General features: G+C 31.2%; 1 protein-coding gene across 6 annotated transcripts in view; it reads left to right on the top strand.

Moving 5' to 3' along the window:
• The window catches only part of LOC115879536 (2-oxoglutarate dehydrogenase, mitochondrial), a 56,240-nt gene that overhangs the window by 23,097 nt on the left and 11,486 nt on the right, over nucleotides 1-21,657 (top strand). For all 6 annotated transcript variants that reach the window (XM_030896424.1, XM_030896422.1, XM_030896423.1 and 3 more), the window contains 12 exons: nucleotides 1,970-2,225; nucleotides 2,284-2,562; nucleotides 2,639-2,774; nucleotides 5,763-5,943; nucleotides 5,999-6,126; nucleotides 6,183-6,309; nucleotides 6,362-6,519; nucleotides 6,571-6,869; nucleotides 8,905-8,993; nucleotides 9,107-9,268; nucleotides 12,368-12,643; nucleotides 19,805-19,968. In XM_030896424.1, coding sequence (XP_030752284.1) covers nucleotides 1,970-2,225; nucleotides 2,284-2,562; nucleotides 2,639-2,774; nucleotides 5,763-5,943; nucleotides 5,999-6,126; nucleotides 6,183-6,309; nucleotides 6,362-6,519; nucleotides 6,571-6,869; nucleotides 8,905-8,993; nucleotides 9,107-9,268; nucleotides 12,368-12,643; nucleotides 19,805-19,968 — 2,255 coding nt within the window. The remainder of the gene's footprint in view (nucleotides 1-1,969; nucleotides 2,226-2,283; nucleotides 2,563-2,638; nucleotides 2,775-5,762; nucleotides 5,944-5,998; nucleotides 6,127-6,182; nucleotides 6,310-6,361; nucleotides 6,520-6,570; nucleotides 6,870-8,904; nucleotides 8,994-9,106; nucleotides 9,269-12,367; nucleotides 12,644-19,804; nucleotides 19,969-21,657) is intronic.

Genomic DNA, 21,657 nt, shown 5'->3' with positions numbered 1-21,657 from the left:
GCAGGTCTCTCTTAGTTTTATGCTTTTGTCTTTCAATGTCTTTTATGTCATTTAATGTATTTTCTCCATATCTAGAGTACGAACCAACTAAGAAAATACCAGGAGCGTCACAGAAAAACGATCACCTTCTCTCTTGGTTCTAATCAAGGATGCGCCAGTTCAAGCGAGACAAACGATTCCTAAACGCCGTGTGTGGCACTTTCTTATTTGGTTTCTACTTTGGGCTACTATCATTAATACATTTGCATTTTTAGTGGGAGGCTTTTCCTTTTTCGGATTTATTTTATTCGCCCGTTGGAAGTTTTTTCTTCTTTCTGTATCTGCACTTTTTTAGAAATTTATCAAGGGACTCCTTCTTGCCGTCCCTGTACATCTTTTTTATTTTTAAGTTTCTTCAGTTGTCTGCAGAATCTAAGAGTTTAGGGAGTTTACCCTCGGCATTCTCTAGCGAGGGCTATATTATTTTTTTTAGGAATTAATAAATAAGCTATCAAAAAACCTACGATTAATGTTATATTTTATTGTTAATACACCGTCATACAATATTTTTTTATCTCAACATAGGTGGCAAGTCAAAGTTAATTTTACATAAAAATAAAGTTAATTTTAATACACGCAAAGTCAAAGTTAATTTTTTCTTAGGTTGTTTATTTTATTGGTTTTGTGACATCAATCTTTGATTTTTCAAAGTTAAAATTTGCTTAGACAGCGATTTTTGAGGTTAATTTTGTATTTTTAAGTATTTTGAGGTAACTTCATAAGATATTTACGTCCCGGTGTATAATAGAAAAATGAATTTCTTTTAAATGTTTCGTAAAAGTTTATTTTTCTTTCGTAAAACTGGATTTTGTAACTTGTCAAATACAGGATTTATTCATATTTATTTTTGAAAGAGGTTTTTATTATGAGTAATCCTTTTATCTAAAGAGTCATTCCAAAGTTGGCTGCCAAGAAGTGCCAAGAACTTCAAAAATTATTTTTTTAGAGACAATGTCAATAAATAAAAACGAATTGTTTTTTATTTGCTAGAAGGGAGTCATTTTTTCTTGACATATATTTTAAACTCAATCTATGTTGTAAAATGCGAGGACGACTTAAAATAACAGAATGTGTTGAAAAAAGTTAAAAATTTTCATTTTTTCGTAGCCACCCTGTATCTTAAAAGTTATGACGTTTAAGACATATATTCATATGAAGTTTTTTCTTAAAATGCGTCTAAGGATAACCTAAATACTAGCATATCATTGAGGAACATCCACTAGTATGATTAATTTATTTTAATTATACATATAATCTATATCACTTACCGACTATCATTCAAAAAATATACGTTTCAACTTTCCAATACGTGTATTTTTTGAATATTTATTTATTACCACCTAATTCTGCAATAATGACCTCTGTGGACCGGGGTGAATAATTTAAGGTAGGTATTAACCCAATCCCTATTTTCACCCTCATTGCAAGAAGAATCGAGGCAGTTTCATCCTTTCTCGTCAGTTTCATTTTTTCTCCTGATCCATTCACTGATCCCACGAGTAGCTAGGGAATAGACAAGCTTTGTTATCTGTCTATAAAATATACAGTAAAATAGTTATATCTGTTGCTATTTGCTTTAGAGAAAAAATTATATGATGTAAAATATCTGGTATTTTTAATTCTCTACAAAAACCGTAACTTTTGTGGTAAAAATGGTAGGAGTGGAAAACTCCAACAAGAAACCTTCTATACAGCTTTTTTAAAACATTGGTCACCTTGTATATGTATAACTTACTTAAGAAACCGTTTCAAGCTGATCCAAACCCTTCTGAATTTTTATAGGTATTTCGCTAAATGATGGTTTGTTTTTATTTCATAGCAAATGTTTCTTTTAACTTTGTATTGCTTTTTTATCATTTAAATTACATTTTATGATTTTTTAATTTTGTTTTATTATTTAATTTTTTATATCTTTTGACATTTTTGTTAGATGAGAATGATATGGATCGAGTGTTCAAGTTGCCTTCAACGACTTTCATAGGTGGAGGTGAAAAATCTTTACCATTAAGAGAAATTTTGCGGCGATTAGAATTGTCCTATTGTCGTCACATCGGTGTAGAATTTATGTTTATAAACAGTCTTGAACAGTGCAACTGGATCAGGCAAAGACTGGAATCGCCAGGCTGTATGGATTTAGGTCCCGATCAGAAGAGGCTTATTCTGGCAAGATTGACTAGAGCTACCGGGTAGGAGGGTACAGTATATTTATTGCCTCATCTATTATTGATTAATTACAATACACAGATTTGAGTCATTTTTGGCTAGAAAGTGGTCATCAGAAAAGCGTTTTGGATTGGAAGGATGTGAAATGCTTATTCCAGCTATGAAAACCGTAATTGACAAGTCAACAGAGCTGGGAGTTGAGAGCATTGTTATGGGAATGCCCCACAGAGGACGCTTAAATGTATTAGCTAATGTTTGCAGAAAGCCTTTATATCAACTATTCACTCAGTTTGCTGGACTGGAAGCCGCAGATGATGGTTCTGGTGATGTGAAGTACCATTTAGGAACATACATTGAACGGTTATTTTTTTAAATAATTGATATGGCCAATCAATTTCTACCATTTATTACTAAAAGTTTCTTTGTTCTTTTATAGATTAAATCGAGTTACAAACAAAAATATACGATTAGCGGTAGTGGCAAATCCATCACATTTGGAAACTGTAGATCCTGTCGTGGAAGGCAAGACACGAGCTGAACAGTTTTACAGAGGGGACGGAGAGGGTAAAAAAGTATGTACCTCATTATTAATTCTACTTTAACGTTCATAGTAGTCGAGATTTCTTGGGAATATGACATCCGGAAAAAAACATTTAAAAATCAGAATATATGTTGTTAAGTAATACCACAGATCTACTTATGATACAACAACGTAAATGTGAGACTTAATGAAATTTGGTTTTGCCGAATGCGCTGGAATAATTTTTTCAGTTAGATTTGTTATATTGGTGAATTTCCTGCGCACCACGATGTTAAAAAACGATATAGAAAATAGTTCGTCTTCTATTACAACCATATGCTCTGAACCATAGAAATAGAGAGCTCTCTTTTTTGCCTAAGGAGAGTTCACGTAAAACGGAAGAAATTTGGGAATCAAAATTTTTATATTATTTTTTGATATTGATTGTTGATATATTTAATATATTATGAAAATCATATTTTAATATCTCTATTTTAATATAAAATAAATAATATAAAAGTTAAAAATCAGGTAGCTTTTATTCTTTTCTTAAATACTTAAACTTAAATACTTAAAAAAAAACATGTTAATAATAACAATAGGTAATAAAAATCAGTTACACATGTATGGCGCATTATAATAATAAAAAAAACTAACATAAATTATGTGGGACATTATTTGTTACATTATCTTTTTTAATTTTATTTTTGTTTCACATTTTATTTCATTAAAAATTATTCTTGGTAGTTCTGACATAAATTGTTTTATAAAACCATCAATCAGATTCTTCAATTTTAATTCCTCATTTTTAAATTTTCAATTATTATTTAAGTTTAAAAGTACATTTAAAATTTCGATATTTTTATCACTTAAAAGTTCCATTTTTAAATTAGTTTTTACAGGTATCATAATTGATCTAATCATTAATAATTCTAACACGAATACTTTGGCACTTTTTGAATTACTATGCATTTAGTGAAGAAATATTTATATTTTTTTTCCAAATCAGATATGTCATGTCTACATACAACACTGTGTTGTGTTACACATGACTTATCTGATTTTTGTGCTGACACCTTTCAGTGCGTCATGGGTATCGAAACAGCGTCAATGATGACACTGACATTTGACTATAAACGACTGATAAACATAAAATATTTGGCATTCTATTCTCATTAATAAAAATATTTATTTTTAAATTGTGACAAAAGGTGTTAGATAGAAGAAAGTTGCAAGAGACATTTTTTCTTGGAAATAAACCGAGCAAATAAAAAAACTCAGAAATTTTATTTTTTATCAGTGGCGTACTATTTTTTTTTAAATATTACCCGATGCATACAGCTACGCCACTGGTTGAAACTAAAACCTCTTCTCTTTACATTTAAAGTGTCTCTGTTAGGTAGACTCCTATAATAAAATTTTATAACGATACCTTCAACTGTTAAAAAACTATTAAAGAATATCTTTAATTTTTCAAAAACTTTAACACCCTGTATCTTGCGTAAGAGGCATTTCCGACCCATAGTGTGCAATATCAAAATTAATATTTTGACGTTCCCCATCATTCCCCGAAAGCATGACCGACTTACAGGAATCACCCTGTGTATACGGCGTCGTATAAATTTGCTACCTGCAATGTATGTAGAAAATTGGCTCGGCTTTTTATCGAGTATGTCACAATAAAATCGGATTTTAATTTATTTCATTCTAGGATCGCTTGCGTTCGTCGCTTGTTACTCGTAACTTGCAACGCTCGTTCATAATCGAGCGATGTTGGTTATTTCAATAATCGAGTACTTTTCGTTCGAGTTATCCCATCACTAATTAATTTCTGATTTAAAAGGCCGCTTTTAGCTCTTAATGCTTAAAAGTAGACCTCTACTCCTGTGTTACATCACATTGTGCATGAAACTACCCTAACATCATCAAAAAGTTATGTTTAATTTTTCTTGTATTTCAAAGTACTAAATTTTTTGTCATTTGGCAACATGGACCCAAGTAACAGAGAAACCGCGAACGCGAAATTTTAGGTGTGTGTTTATCTGAAATAATCCTTACTAATATTATAAACGCGAAATTTTTGTATATATGGATATATAGATGTTTGATATTTGTTACCCTTTCACGCAAAAACTACTGAATGGGCCTAATGAAACTTTTACAGATAAAAATAAGTAAAAAAATCGTATATATTTGTATCCTAAAATGCTTAGTTTTGGAGATTGTGGGAGTTATTTGAACGGAGAAATTTGATTTTGATGTCAATATGACTCTTTCATTAACTGGTTTGAAGGGTAGAAACTTTTCGTCGTTACCGGTATAAAAGTACCGAGTAAAAAATATAAATTTACGACGATTTTTACGCAAAAATGTTCTCCAGATATTTGGAATCGAAATTATCAATACCTGTCAACATTGACATAAACTAAACATGTTGACTAAATAGTTATTAGACTGAATTAATAAATTTGAAATGTTTTTGTGTCAAAAGTTCAACAGAAACTGTTTTCATCATTTTTTCCAAGAAAAATTTATGATTAAAAAAATAAAAAGTTCCCAAATTTATCATTTCAATCAAATAACTATCTATTCAACATATTTATTTTTTGTCAATAATGTATTTTTTTTTGTATAATGTGTATTGACTATTATTCTAAATTCCATTCTAAATAACTTGAGAACGGTTGATCGTAGAAATATTTTTTCTCTCACAAAATCTTATTTCAATACAAACCATCGTTCTTCTTGGAACCTCGGTGTCGTATGAGAGGCGTCACTCTGTACAAAAAATGTTCATTTTGTGATTCCATCTAACAAAAAAAAATATACAAGGTGTTCTATTTAAAAAACGAAGAAAAAACTATTTTATTTTATAATTTATCTCCATTAATACTACCAAGAATAAAACTTTTTAATAAACAAAAACATTCTGCGTATTTTGAACTTCGGATTCTGCTACTGAACTTACGAATATTCTTATTTTTAAGTTTTTTTTGTTGTATCCTTAAGAAGGACATAAGTTTTAATTCGACCCTTCTAGGTGATGTCTATGTTGCTTCATGGAGATGCGGCTTTCGCAGGTCAAGGCGTTGTATTTGAGACTATGCATTTATCTGAATTACCAGACTATACAACTCATGGAACTGTACATATTGTCGTCAATAATCAAATTGGATTCACCACAGATCCAAGATTTTCACGATCGTCGCCATATTGTACCGGTATGAATAAGAATGGCTTTTGTTTTTCTTTTGTTTGTATGTTTTTTTTTTGTAGATGTTGCTCGTGTTGTCAATGCTCCCATATTCCACGTGAATGGTGACGATCCTGAATCTGTAATTCACGTATGCAAAATTGCCGCAGAATGGAGAGCGACATTTCACAAAGATGTCGTTATTGATTTGGTATACTGATTGCTTCTACTATCTATTTTAGTTTAAAGCATTGTTTATGTTTTTAGGTTTGTTACCGCCGATACGGTCACAATGAATTGGATGAGCCTATGTTTACACAACCTCTTATGTATAGAAAGATTCGAAGTACAAAACCGTCCTTGGACAAATACGCTGAACAACTTTTAAGCGAAGGTAGTAACTAAATTTTTTCATGTATTTTATATGGATTAGAATTTTTTTGAAGGTGTTGTTACTGAGTCTGAAGTCCAAGATGTAAAAGCGAAATACGACAAAATTTGCGAAGAAGCTCTAGAAAGAGCTCGTCAAGAAACTCATATCAAGTATAAAGATTGGATTGATAGTCCATGGTCTGGCTTTTTTGAAGGAAAAGACCCATTGAAGGTCCTTATGTCTTTAATTAAAATACAAGTTATTTAATGGTAATTATTACAGGTCGGCAAGACTGGGATAGTAGAAGATACCTTGGTTCATATTGGAAAGAGATTTTCCTCACCACCACCCAATGCAGCAGAATTCAAAATTCATAAAGGAATTGAACGTATTTTAAGATCTAGGATGGAAATGGTGGACAACAGGACAGTGGATTGGGCTTTGGGGGAAGCGATGGCATTTGGTTCTCTTTTAAAAGAGGGTATTCACGTTCGATTGTCTGGACAAGATGTAGAGAGAGGAACATTTTCTCATAGACATCACGTTTTACATCACCAGGCTGTTGATAAAGCTACTTATAGGTAATCACTCACTTATACCCTTGTTTATATATTCTTAAAGTTGCTCAACCTCTCGACAAAATGTGCTGCCTCTGGTGAACAAATCGTGAAGCTTTAAAGGAATGAAACATGTGATTAGGGGCGGAGTCAAAAATATCGATTATTTGCGGTATTTCCCTCAGAGTAATGTAATAATATAGCTCGGATTTTTGCGAACTATAATAGGGCTCAGCTGATTAAGAAATTTAAACAAAACTATTATTTCATTGTTGATTTTCGATTATTTTTGCTGTTATTTTAAGGATTCTAAACCGTATTAACAAAGAAATTATTATTTCAATATGTTGGTACATTAATGCTAATTACTGGTAATTATTAATATTTAAAAAAAGTACATACACTTACTTTATTTCGATTTGACACAGGTCGATAAAATTTTATTTCATTCTTAGATCACCAAATACACCATTTAAATCTTTATTACACCAAATAAATCTTTCTTAGCGTAAAACATGATCAGAGTCAAGTTTGCTTTAACTTTGTACCATATGAAAAAAAAACGGCGTCCAGTTCAGACATTTCCCATATAAATTTACATATAAAATGACAGCGATCTTCATTTCATAGCCATCGCTGACGCCGTTTATTTTCGATCAAGAATTATAGAAACTGAAAATATCATTATATTTTAACTCACAAAGCCCGTTAAACCATAAAACTTTCTAGTATATTGTTTTATTAGGAGTAAAAATGACACTTTTCGTGGCGAGACTGTATGTTTGACATACAGCCGAAGCACAAAAAGCCATTTTTACTCCGAATAGAGCATGCTATTTTTTTCAAACGCCACAAATAATTTTTTAAACAATTTCAAACGTTCCAAATAATATGAAAAGAGTGCTTTACACTTTTATGCCTAGGCGTTAAAATGACTTTTTTATATTGTCAATCACGTCGCAAAAGTTAATACTTTTGTGACGTTTGAAAAAAAATAATATTTTGAAACTAACTGGTATATTTTTCTGCCACAACAAAGTTATTATACAGTGATAAATGATAAGATCATATTGAAATACGCTACTGGGTAAAAAAAAATTGGTTAAATTTTATCAATAATACTCCATTTCAAAAGTTATTTTCCAAAATAATTAATATATTTTAATAATTGATTGCAATTAATATTATTTGACTAGTTTAATTTGATTAATAAGACTAGATTAATTTAATTTAAAATAAATTTGATCAGATTTTTTTTCGTATATTCAACTACCAGAAAACCAAAATTATATGATAACGCACTTTTAAACGAAGTTGAAGGAAGATTATGTATCTATCACAATATTTAAAAGAACTAGTACAATTATTAGAAGAAAAACAAAAAGAAAAAAATACCCAAATACCTTCACCTTCTACTTAACTACAAAATAAATGAATATAATCTCTTACAAGAACACTACACAAACTACTTCTTGTATTCTACACTAAACATTATAATCAAACTTAATAAATTAATCTAATTTTACATTACAACTACAAGAAACAAAACTTCGATACGTGCAACCTGTATAATAGATCAAGCGGACAAAGAATATAGAATACTTTAAAATGTGCATTCAGAAAGAAGAAACATCTCTAAAATTATCTAAACAAACATTTTTTTTTCTTATCAGTGAAAAACATCGGCCTCGTCGGCCTTGCGGAATTTGTCGGGTATTTACAATGGTCGAATTGTATAATTACCAGCTTTTATAGCATATCTAATAGACAAAAAGTATCTGGTCGATTAGTTGTTATTATTATATTAGTATTATTATATTAGTTAGCCAATTGGCACAGTCCGAAAATTATCGATTTTTATTTTCTCTGTTTTTATTGGCCGCTTCAAAATTCAGAGTAACAAAAAATATTTTTCTGTAGTAAAAGACCGTGAAATACGCCCCGCCATCTGGTGCTTTACATCCATAAACGTCTTATGTTGAGCTACTTTAAAAATTCATATACAAGGCTTATACTATTCAATAGTTAATAAAATATTTACTTAATTTTTTTTATGTAGGCCATTATGTAATTTGTATCCAGATCAAGCACCCTACACAGTGTGCAATAGCTCTCTTTCTGAATATGGTGTTCTTGGTTTTGAATTGGGTAAATATTTATTTTTTTAATATTTAATAATATATTTTTTTTATTGATTTAGTAGGTATTTAGGTATTCAGTTCAACTTAAAAATGAATATTTTAAAAGTTAATTAATTTTAGGATATTCAATGACTAATCCAAATGCGTTGGTCATATGGGAAGCTCAGTTTGGAGATTTTGCAAATACTGCACAGTGCATTATTGATCAACTACTAGCCAGTGGTCAGTCTAAATGGGTTAGACAAACTGGTTTAGTAATGTTATTACCACACGGAATGGAAGGTATAGTACTTCCGAAGTCAATTGGAAGTAGTGAGACTCTTAATTCCTTAGTCCCGACGATTAGTGATGGGAAAAACCGATTAATTTCAATAATCGAGAACTCGAGTTTCAAGCGATTGCAATAATTGAGCGATTGCTAGAGCGAAATATCGCTCGTATTTAAAAATACGGTTTTTCGACAGTCGCTTGTTGTAAGTACTCGTTAACGCCAAGCGCCATGCAGTAAGTTGCGTGCGCAGGGCACATATCGTCGGTGAAATGTGATAAACTGCTAATTCCATTATTCCTAATTTTATAGGAGTGCAAAAAAACGGTATAAAAAATATGTACACATTTAGGAAGTATTTTCATGCGTTAATATGATAAAGAGATAAGAATTTTATTTGCTGGGGAACAATAAAACTCAATATTTCGTGTTACATCATTTTTTTCATACACAATAGGGAGATAGCAGATATTCGTCTTGCAGAAATAAGAAATAAAAATATTCTTCTGGAGATAGCAACCTTTATTGTTTGAAATTTTAAAAATGTAATTGAATATTACCCAAACACATTTAGAAATAATTAATTAAATTTAAAAAATATGATATTCATAACCATATATTTATAATATCGTCGGTCTAGAAGCAAAACATACAAACAAAGTCCAAAAACGAATAACAAGTCCAAAAACGAATAAATTTTTAATGCATTTTTAAAGAACTGAAGTAGCACCATTTTGAACTTAATGAATATGAAAATAATTTAAAAATTAAACTTATAATTCTTAGAAGATGTGGTAGAATCGTAGAAAACAAGAATGGTAAAATGGTAAATGGGAAAAGTAGAATGGTAAAATAGGCCATATACAGGGTGGTCCGAACTGTATTCCGGAAACTTCGGCAGCATATTCTGCAGATAAAAATAAGTAAAAAAGTTCTTGAGAGATTGATTTCTTCTTCTGATTCTTGAGATGAGAAATTTGATTTTGATGTCAATATGACTCATACTTCTAGAGGGCGCCACCTAAACATTTTTTATCTGGTTTGAAAAGTAATAACTTTTCGTTCGTACCTGTATAAAACTAATCGGTAAAAAATATACATTTTCGACGTTTTTTGCGTAAAAAATGTCTCTTGGTAAAAATCGCTACGAGTAATGATTCTCGAGATATTTGGAATCGAAATTATTAATACCTGTCATCACTGACATAAATTAAACATGTTGACTAAATGGTTATTAGACTGAAATCATAAATTTGAAGTGTTTTTGCGCCAAAAGTTCAACAGAAACTGTTTTATCATTATTTTTTCGAAAAAAAATTATCATTAATTTAAAAACATAAAAAGTTCCCAAATTTATCATTTCAGTCAAGTAACTATCTATTCAACATGTTTATTTCTTGTCAATAATGACATGTATTGACTATTTCCATTCTAAATATCTTGAGAACGGTTGCTCGTAGCAATTTTTACCAAGAAACATTTTATACGTGGAAAATCACGAAAATGTATATTTTTTCACTCAGTAGTTTTACACAGGTACGGACGAAAAGTTATTACTCTTCAAAACAGTTAAGACACATGTAGGTGGCGGCACCTGCAAGTAAGAGTCATATTGATATCAAAATGAAATTTCTCACGTCAAAAAACTCCCAGACACCAATTTTCAATTAAATATTGACGTTACTTCAGTAATTATTTGGAAAAAAACCGAAATAAAAATGAAACTTCTACACCCTCTATCTCCAAAACTAACATTTATACGACCTTTTTTACTTATTTTTATCTACAGAATATGCTGCCGAAGTTTCCGGAATACAATTCGGACCACCCTGTATATATAACTATTAGGGGGGCCCCAGCTTTCGCAGGCCCCCTTTATAGTTCATTATTTATTCTTAACAGTATTTGCTTTTGCATTGCATTATGGCATATGCATTGCATTGGTTTACCTTGTTTGGTTAGTTCCCTGATTTCTATACAGGGTGAGTCTTAAACAAGTGCAAATAGTTTCAGGGCTGGTAAATCTCGATAAAAGAAACATAATTTTTTTTTGTCGTTTTGTCAAATAAATCCAAAACAACCGAGTTATTTCACTTTTAAAATTTCCAATTTTTTGCTATTATTTTGAAAATCATTGAATTTTCTTTCTTGTAAATGTAATCTACTACCTATGTTGCCATATTACAAACAAAGTACGTTTTTAAACTAAAAATTAGATTAAAAAATTCCAAATTAAAAAAAAATTCGCGCAAAAAACCTCATAATCATGTTTCTTGGGTCGCAATATACTGCCCCTAAAATATTTGCACTTATTTAAGTCTCACCCTATATATAATAGGGAAAAATTGACCAAAACGTAAGGCGAAAAAATACGCAAAAAACTCCATACGGGCCCCTCCTTACATTACCACCCTGGCCCCTTTGGCCTAGTTTGACCCTGGATCGACGTACTGTACTAAAGAAACATACGAGTAAGAATCCGTGTGATTGCTTTAGCGTGATCGTAACGGAAATTACGGAGATAGCAGCATTTCGGTGGCTATTTCAGATCACTGGGAGTTAGCTAAAATAGCAAATTTTCTTAGTTAAATAGCAAATTTTCTTTAGTGGGAAAAATGTATTTGCTTTCCCTACGATATTCTTTCGGTGATGAATGGCAAGTAGCAAGCGATTCGCTTAATCGCTTGATTTAGTTTATTTCAAAGCATTGTCGATGTAGGTCGTAAAATTTTGTCCCTCAGATACGCAACGGATAAGGTATAAATTTGCTACCTGCAATGTATGTAGAAAATTCGCTCGGATTTTTATCGAGTATGTCACATTAAAATCGGATTTCAATTTATTCCATGCTAGGATCGCTTGCGTTCGTCGCTCGTAACTCTTCACTTGCATCGCTCGTTCATGCTAAGCTCGAGCGATGTCGATTATTTCAATAATCGAGTACTCGAGCGAATTTTCGCTTGAGTTATCCCGTCACTACCGACGATGCCAACAAAGGCACCGACAAAGACAGCGCCGAAATTAGGAGTCCCAACCTATTTCAACTGATTTCAGATAAACTATAAACAGTTCAGTTATTTTTGTTATTTTTTAATAAAAATATACATATATAGGTCAAGGTCCAGAACACTCCAGTGCTCGCTTGGAACGGTTCCTACAAATGTCATCTGATGATCCTGATTATTTCCCTCCGGAAACTGAAGATTTTGCAGTGCGTCAACTACACGATATTAATTGGATAATTGCCAATTGCACTACGCCTGCTAATATGTTCCATTTGTTGAGGAGGCAAATTGCTCTACCATTCAGGAAACCTTTAGTCATTATGACGCCTAAGAGTTTGTTAAGACACCCAGAAGCAAGAAGTTCATTTGACGATATGGTTGAAGGTATGTTGATATTAATGTATATTTTTATGTTCATTTCTTGATTCTAAGTTGCTTAAAAAGAGTTTTAGTGATTTGGGGTATATTAGGACTTCTACAGAAAATTACTCTATATACAAAATTAAAGCTGACAAATTTCTCCCCAACAATGTTCTATGCATTTTTGTCCCGGACCCTTTTGTCTCCGAACTGTGTCCTTTATAAATTTGGATGCTAAATCAAATGGCATATACTGTTTATAAAATAATAATGAATTATTTTTTTGTCAAGAGGTGCGGATATGCTTCCATAGAATTAGAAAAATCTTATAATGAAAACGAATCCATCTTGACTTTAATGACGTCTATTTCTTGAAATCCGAATTTGATAATCTAGTATCACATATCACCTAAGGTACATAGGTTCATATACACGCGAATTGCGAATATTGTTGTTATTGGTCTATTTCAAAAAATATGGAGGCGGCAAAATTGACAGAAAGTTGTTTAAACATTTTGCGAGTTCGCATCATTTTATCAATATTGAAACAATTTTATTTTTGCGAATTTGTGCTACGAATTTTGAGTGTTTAGGTTATAATATATGTCAGCTCTTGTCATTTATTTCTTGTTGTGGTTATAATAATATAAACATTTGTTAAGATGGAATAAACTGAAAAAGTATGAAAAAATTGTACATATAGTCTGTCCAACGAGAAGATCCTTGACAGTGATAGATGTGTCTGTCATTTTAATTTCAAAGTAGTTTATTTTATTTTACAAAGAAATAAGTTGGTACAACTGGAACGCATAGCAGGAAATATTTAAAATTTGATTGACAAGATGACAAGTGATTACTTCAAAATATTGTGAAAAAAACTGTATAAAACTGAAAAAATGTAATCGAGTTATTTTATTTAATAAAAACGGTATGTGTTAATACAAAACAAACAAGAACAAGACACTACATACCAAAAAAATATAAAAAAGAACTATTATTTACTTTCAAGCTTTATGAAACTATACTCCGTTTTTTTTCTCAGGTAAGATTTCGACAGACGATGACAGAAAATAAACAGATGACGTCCATACCAATCCATTTGTGTAACTAAAAAAAGTTTCTAATATTTTTTAAGTTAACTATGGATGGGTTTATTTATAAATTCGCCATGCGTCATCTCTTGTTTTATAATTTTGTGTCAAATTATGTCAAATAGAAATGATAAATATTTTGCATTTTGGACTGTGTTATTACGTGTGTTTCGTGTTTTTCAAAATTAAGTGGAGGAAGACTCAAAGGGGAAATTAAGTGTTGACCCAGACCATAGTTTACAGTTAATATTCGGTGCCCAGAGACAGTTTGCCAGAGAGTTGTATTAGCCACAAATAAAGTTTGTATACTATCTTATATAATACCAAATATACCAAAAACCAAATACAAACCAGATACCAAAAACATGAGTATCAGTAAAATAGCAGCACACGATAGGTAAATAATAATCATATTGTGAATAATTATATTGACAATAAATGCAGTAAGTTGCTTGAGCGTGAAACACGGCTTGAATAAACCCTTGCTTGTTTTGTATTAGCACATACTGTAATTTTTTTTTAATAAAATAACTCGATTAGATTTTTTTCAATTTTATACAGTTTTTTTCACAATAAGTAATCACTTGTCACTCAAATTTTAAATATATTAATTTTCCGCGATGCTTTACAATTGTACCAACTTATTTCTTTGTAAAATAAAATAAACTACTTTGAAAATAAAACGACAGACACATTTATCACTGTCAAGGATCTTGTCATTGGACAGACTATACCCGCATTTATGATTATATTTATCAATATAACTTATGTACAAATACAAATTTGTAATATTCCACAGGAATAAATAAAACAACATAGGTAAATAAAACAAACTATTTTATTAATAATAACACCTACCAAATTTTATACCTTAAAGGTTGATTAATTAACTTTAATCTTAATTTTTTTAAACCAGTACCTTTTGACATTATTTTTCTGCAGTACTAAAATCCATTATTTACCTATCGTGTGATGTCGATATTTTACAGCTACTCCAGTTTTTAGTATGTGTTTTGTTTGATCCTTCTACCATATACGAGATGCACTTATCTACGACGAAATGGTATACAAACTTTATCGATGGCAACTTCATTGGTGTATAAGACTTTCTGCCTGGGCGGCGAATATTAACCATAAACTGTGCTTTGGGTCTACAGTTAATTTTCACTCGATTTTTTCTCCACTTGACTTCAAAAGACACAAAACACACGTAATAATACGAATCAAAATGCATCATCTTCCAAAACGCAGGGTATTTAACAAAAACAAAAGTTGACACAAAATTATAACCTATAATTTGGCAAGACTTTGACAAGCGTCAAAAATTACAAAAATCTAAAGGCGAGTTCATACGCATCGGCGTCCGTTTGTCGTTCATCGTTCCGTCAAACCAATAAAATTGAAATACGATCTGTCATTTTTTACATAAACCAATAAAACTGGTTAAAAACAATAAGACACGACGCATGACGGATTTATATTTAAACCCATCCATAGATAACTTAAAAATTATTAGAAACTTTTTTTAGTAAAATAAATAGATTGGTATGGGACGTCATCTGCTTTTCTTCTGTCATCGTCTGTCGAAATCTTACCTGAGAAAAAAAAACAGAGTATAATCATTATTAGATAGTTATTTTTTTACAGTCTATCTAAACTGGTAATGTTGTTCGCAAATTTTCAAAACCATCCAGAATCAAAATCCTTTATAGACATTCTATGGAATAGGTATGAAACTTTCTTTTTTTTTCATTGTTAATACTCATTTACTGTAGTAAATTGTGATATGCTCCTTTCTGTTGTCACTTTAAATAATTCACATGTTCCAATTGTTCTACGTATTTCATTTTTGTTTTTTTTTATTAATAAATATACAGCAATAGATCGTTTTCTCTGCCAAAAATACGTAGTTCATCCATTACACAAAAATAGATTTAATAAACCTATAAATAAATTTTTTCATTCAAATGATATTTTCACATGTATTTAAAAACACCAATATCCCTACAAATTATTGCGAATTTCGCTATTATATAAGCTACATAGATAAAAGACGGTTTTATTTTGCGATATTCGCACTTCGCATTCCACAATTCGCGTGTATCTGTGTGAACCTACCTTTACTTTTCTTATCTAGATGTTTCAAATTTTCTTTCAAGCTTCATTCAGAACCTCGCAATTAGTGGAATAAATTAGTGGTTTCAATTACACCTTATACTTATTACTTTATGATCATTCACAATGTTTAAAAAACACAATTAAAATTAATAGAATATCCTAGCAACAGCTTGCTTCAGTCATTTTAGTACGAGAGCTAGCAACGTCGGGAAAACAAGTATTTTAAGACGTCTGGCTCTTTGATATATCTTTTATTATGCTCTCTGGAACAGCATGCGGCCCATCTGGCTGCCGATACCCGTTGCGTTTACTACTGCGCATCCAAAGAAGATCCTCTATTTTTTACTTAGCGCTTTAAATTCTAGTATTGAATAAAAATCGAGCAAGTCTCCATTAGGGCGCGTAGAGCTTTCGCCTATGACGCGAAGGTCAGTGGTTCGATACCGGCTGGGGTGCAACTTTTTTTTTTTTTTCATTTATATTCTGATAGTAAAGTATTAAATATTTGCTTTTTTATCACCAAAACGGATGGCGCTTATGGGTTTATGATCCGTAGTGGGTATAAGTAGAATTTGATACTTTCATTTGTTTTGAAGAATTATTGTGGTAATTAATTATTAGGCAGGTTTAGGATGGTCTGGCTGCCGCGCCGGTAGGTTGCGTTCATTACTGCGCATCACATGTGTACAGGGTGTCCCATTTTTGTGCGTTTTTGGGATTTCTCGTTTATAATTTTATTTTAAAGATTTAAACATAATATATAAAAATTAACATTTTAATGCTTTATTAAGGTAATTTCTGCCTGTCTTTCTTCAAAAAATTTTTTCAGCTGTTGTTTATTATTTTAATAATACTTTTTTTAACAGATTGTTATCTAAAAACTACACAAGTTTATTTTCAGTTCAGTTTGTTAAGATAACGATGGAAAACAAAATTATCTGGTTAAATTAAATTAAATAAAATAATAATACTTTCTAAACAAAATTGATTAATGTTAATGTGTAGAAAATGCACAAATCTAGGGGTAAAATATTTAGTTACATAAAAAACTAGCAAAGTTATGTGAAAAAAAACGCATCATTGTATCTCCACTCATAAACGAGAAATCCCAGATATCCCAAATCCCAAAAAACACACGAAAATGAGACACCCTGTACCCATGTGATACGCAGTAGTGAACGCCACCTACCGGCGCGGCAGCCAGACCATCCTAAACCTATCTAATAATTAATTACCACAATAATCCTTCAAAACAAATGAAAGTATCAAATTCTACTTATATACACTAGGGATCATAAACCCATAAACGCTATCCGTTCTGGTGATAAAAAAACAAATATTTAATACTTTACTATCAGAATATAAACGCAAAAAAAAATAAAAAAAAGTTGCAACCTCAGCCGGAATCGAACCACTGACCTTCGCTTCATAGGCAAAAGCTCTACGCCCCGGGCTAATAGAGACTTGCTCGGTTTTTATTCAATACTAGAATTTAAACCGCTAAGTAAAAAATAGAGGATCTTCTTTGGATGCGCAGTAGTAAACGCAACGTGTATCGGCAGCCAGACGGCCTGCACGCTGTTCCAGAGAGCACAATAAAAGATATATCAAAGAGCCAGACGTCTTAAAATACTTTCTCGAAAACGTTGCTAGCTCTTAGACTATTTGTATCCATAGAAAAAGTCTAATATTTAGGTTATAAAAAAATCAACTTTTGATTTCTAACCACAATTTTTCTTGACGGAAGATGATCCGTAAAGGCCAAAATGACAAGTATAATTAGTGGAAAAGTCAAAAGTTTGATAACTTTTTTCTACTAATTGAAAATATCTACCACTAATTTTGACGTTGTGAATGCTTACATTGAAATTAAAGGAATAAACTTCTACGCTAATTGAAGCCACTAATTTATTCCACTAATTGGGAGGTTCTGAATGAAGATTACACATGCAGTTTTATGAAGTAGTAAACAAATTTTTTTCTCGTTGAAGGGAAATTACTTGTTTAAAATGGTTTTTATAGAGCACTAAGGATAATTTTAAAACATAGAAATGTTTTAAATGATGTTAATTTACGTGGATATTATTACCACGGCACATAAAACAATCGGCACGCCAACTCTGCTCAGATTCCTTTGTTTAAAATTTCTATAAAATTTGACCTTGACGGAGCCATTATCGTTTCCTAGTCAGGGCCGGATTAAAACGTATCAAAAAATTTCTCAGAAAATACGACAGGGTCGTATTAAAAAAATACTGTAATTGGCTGAAACTGAATTTTATTTACACAATACTTTTGTCCAAACAAATGAATCCTCAACTGCGCATATTTCTCGACAAGTAAAAATGAAAAAATCAATTAAATATTTCACTGTAGAGAATAGACAATTAAAATTAAAAAACATGCAACTAACAAAAACATGCCAGGAGTTACAAACAAGAATTAAAGAAATACCAATAAAATATTTATTGAACAATATAAAGAACGTACAAATTATGCCCATCAATGGGCGTAGCAAATTTTATTAATATTCAAATTTCACAAATTAATAAATCCACAATTTTTTTGAGAAACTTCTATTTTTTTCATGGCAGGAAACAAAGTAGGTACCGCATTGTATTTTATACGGTTACAAAGTGAATTGATAAACATTTTAAATTCAAAATGAACAGAACGCAACTTGTACCTTTTGTGGGCCTTATTTATATCTTCAAAATGTATTGTTAACTTATTTTAGATATACTCATTTTATTTACTTTTATAATTATATTTAAATTAATAGTATAATGATTTTTAAATTTAATTTTTAATGTCTAGATACAACATTAAATTTTATTACTTTTTTACTATTAAATCTTACTAATATTAAAGTTTGTTAAGATTTTTAATTAGATATTTTCCTATTTAGCTGAATGTCCTAATATGTATACTACTGTTTTTTTTTTCACAACTAAAATATGTTAAAATAATTAATCACATATATACATACCTAATAGGATCTCTAGAAAACAGAAAGAAACTTTTATTGAACAACAAAAATAAAACTACTAAAACAAATTATATTACATTATAATAATAATAGCTCCCGTATATAGCGTTTGACGCCTTGGGAGTAGCAAGGTACAGCTTGCCATACTAGAGCCGTTCGGTATACAAAGGAAGGTAATGTGGCTAGCACTACGCTTCAACCACCTATTATTTCTCGAAATTTCGCGTTACCTCAGGATTGTGAATCCCAAGTACTCATTTAAGGCTGAGTCGACCTAGGTACCCAAACTATTTTTATTTTAATAAAAATTGTTGGCTGATGAAATGCCGGGTGTGGATTCGAACCCACTACCTTGAGATTGGTAGACGAGAGCCTGTACCTCTACGCCACCGGGCACCTTTTAGCAATTATAATACATAAGAAACGAAAATAAAACTAGAAAACCCAAATATATCACATAATAAACAAAAATAAAACAACAAAAACAAAATATATCACTCAAGAAAAAATCAAAATAAATTAAGTCGCACACTACTGACCCGAATCTGCCGTAACTGTGTGTTGTCGCTGAAAAAACTACGACACTGGTTACTTTCTGTTGATGGAAACGCAAATGGCGGCGTGCACGAGGATATGCGCGTAGCGTTCCCGCCAAAGCGAGTCGGCCTGCCGTGTGATTTATATGCCGTGTTATTACTGTATTCAATTATAGCGGATAGAAATTATGTACTCTATATTTATAGAGCTCATAAATGATCAAGAATCTAAAAATGAAATAAAATAATGGGCGTTTTATAAGAAAAAATATAACTTTTGTATGAATCTTAGTTCTGACACACCTTGTATATTTCAAAACAATTTTAAATTATGCATATCGCCTCCCCACATATATCCTTAAAAACTTTTGTATCTACATCTTTCCATTTTCCTATAATCTACCGAGACGAATGAGGTGTGCCACTCTGTATATGTGTTGTTTTTTTATAGGTACCGAATTTAGAAGAATTATTCCCGAGGAAGGGCCAGCTTCACAAAATCCTGATGGCGTTAAAAAGTTATTGTTTTGTTCTGGAAAAGTGTACTTTGACTTGGTAAAGGCTACTAGAGATTTAGGTTTGGAAAATAAGATAGCGGTTTCACGGGTTGAACAAGTATGTATCTTATTATTATTAACACATTAATTCACATAAATGTTTTATAAAAGTCGTCTTCAGCTCTTATTCATTGAAGGCTTGATGGATTATATTACTATTGGAGCAATTTACAGACATTACTATAGAAATGTGCATATCATAATATTTCAATTCGTTATTTTCAAGTTATTGAAGTATAGAAGTAGTCATTTTCAAAATTTGAAGAGCCATCGAGCACAACAGTATATCGTATCCAAAAATCATGGTTACGCGGATATAATATTGAATTATATATTACAATCCAAGTAACTACGCCACTGGCACACATTCTCAAGAGCTCTGAACAGCGTTGCCAATCTCTCGGGAATCCTTCATGACTGCGATCAGCCGGTCTTGTTCCCACTCGCATAGAACAAGAAACGAATGTCAGCTTCTGATCTTTTCCATTATATGAATGAAATGCCGGGTCTACTTTATTTAGAGGTCATTGATTTAACCTAATAAACACGCGATAAGAACATTTATCTAATTTATTACAGGATTAAAACTACAATACACCATTACAGTTGGGGGTTGCAACCTTTGGTGTTGCAACAGCAAAATAAAACACTAAATCACCACAATACACCAAAACATTTAGTTAGCGTCATTAGCAGATGATTAAAATTTGAGTTTTAATCATCTGCTATGGTATTATGCGCGTTCAGTGGAAAAATAAAGTATTTTGGTATATTATGGTGAATTAGTGTTTTGATTTTGATGGATAATAACTGGTAAAATATGCGGATAAGATCGAATCAACATAGACAACTCAACCCCTTCTCATCCTATAGCGTCAGAATTAATTGACATCAAAGTTGTTCGATTCTCATCTGAAGTTGCTAAACTTCCAATCTTCCCAGCTAATATTCGGTTGACAAAAATTGTATTTCTTGAGCATTCATTCAGTTCCCATTTAATAACGATTAATACATTTTCGTATAACGAAACGAAAAGTTCAACGATACGCTAAAATCTCCAAAACATCCTACCGACTGCGCCAGTTAAATAACTAAAACGGCGAAATTCAATTTATTTATTACAACTTTAAATGCTGCATCTGCCTTAACAATAATTAATAAGGAATAAAAATTGTCTAAGCTGCAGCGGCGACGCGTGCCTCGTTTGTATTTTTTTTATTTTAAATAAAATAATTTCGCCGTCTACATACAGGGTCCGGCAATAGTGCGTCGGGCATCTGTAGCTCCTAGAATAAAAAAAACATGAGAATTTGATTTAAGTGTCAACCTAAATTATATACGAGGATGTATTTCAGGAAAATATAATTTCTATAGGGTGGCTCAAAAAAGTGTGCGTGAATCGAGATTATTTTTTTTTAATAGAACACCCTGTATATTATTGCAATTTAGGCTTTCTTTTCGATTACTTTACATAATCCTAAGATATGAGTAAATATATTAAATATATAACAAATAAATAATAAAAGATATTTTTTTAACCTTCCCTAAAAAATATGACAAATACAAGAATTGTCCTGAAATCAAAACTATATTAGGTATTTACTTTAGATGATCTTTACTTACTTTGCTATAAATATTGTAATCTTAAATCATACAGGGTATTCGAAATTCTACGCCAAGCTTTCTAAAATATAAAATATTTTTTTTAACTGGAACACCCTGAATATTATTTTTTATTAGATGGAGT

This window comes from Sitophilus oryzae, unplaced genomic scaffold (assembly GCF_002938485.1).
Source record: "Sitophilus oryzae breed Bouriz unplaced genomic scaffold, Soryzae_2.0 scaffold_1582_pilon_pilon, whole genome shotgun sequence".
Taxonomy (NCBI): Eukaryota; Metazoa; Arthropoda; class Insecta; order Coleoptera; family Curculionidae; genus Sitophilus; species Sitophilus oryzae.
Note: the sequence above shows the minus strand (reverse complement) of the source record. Positions and strands in the feature narration are given on the sequence as shown.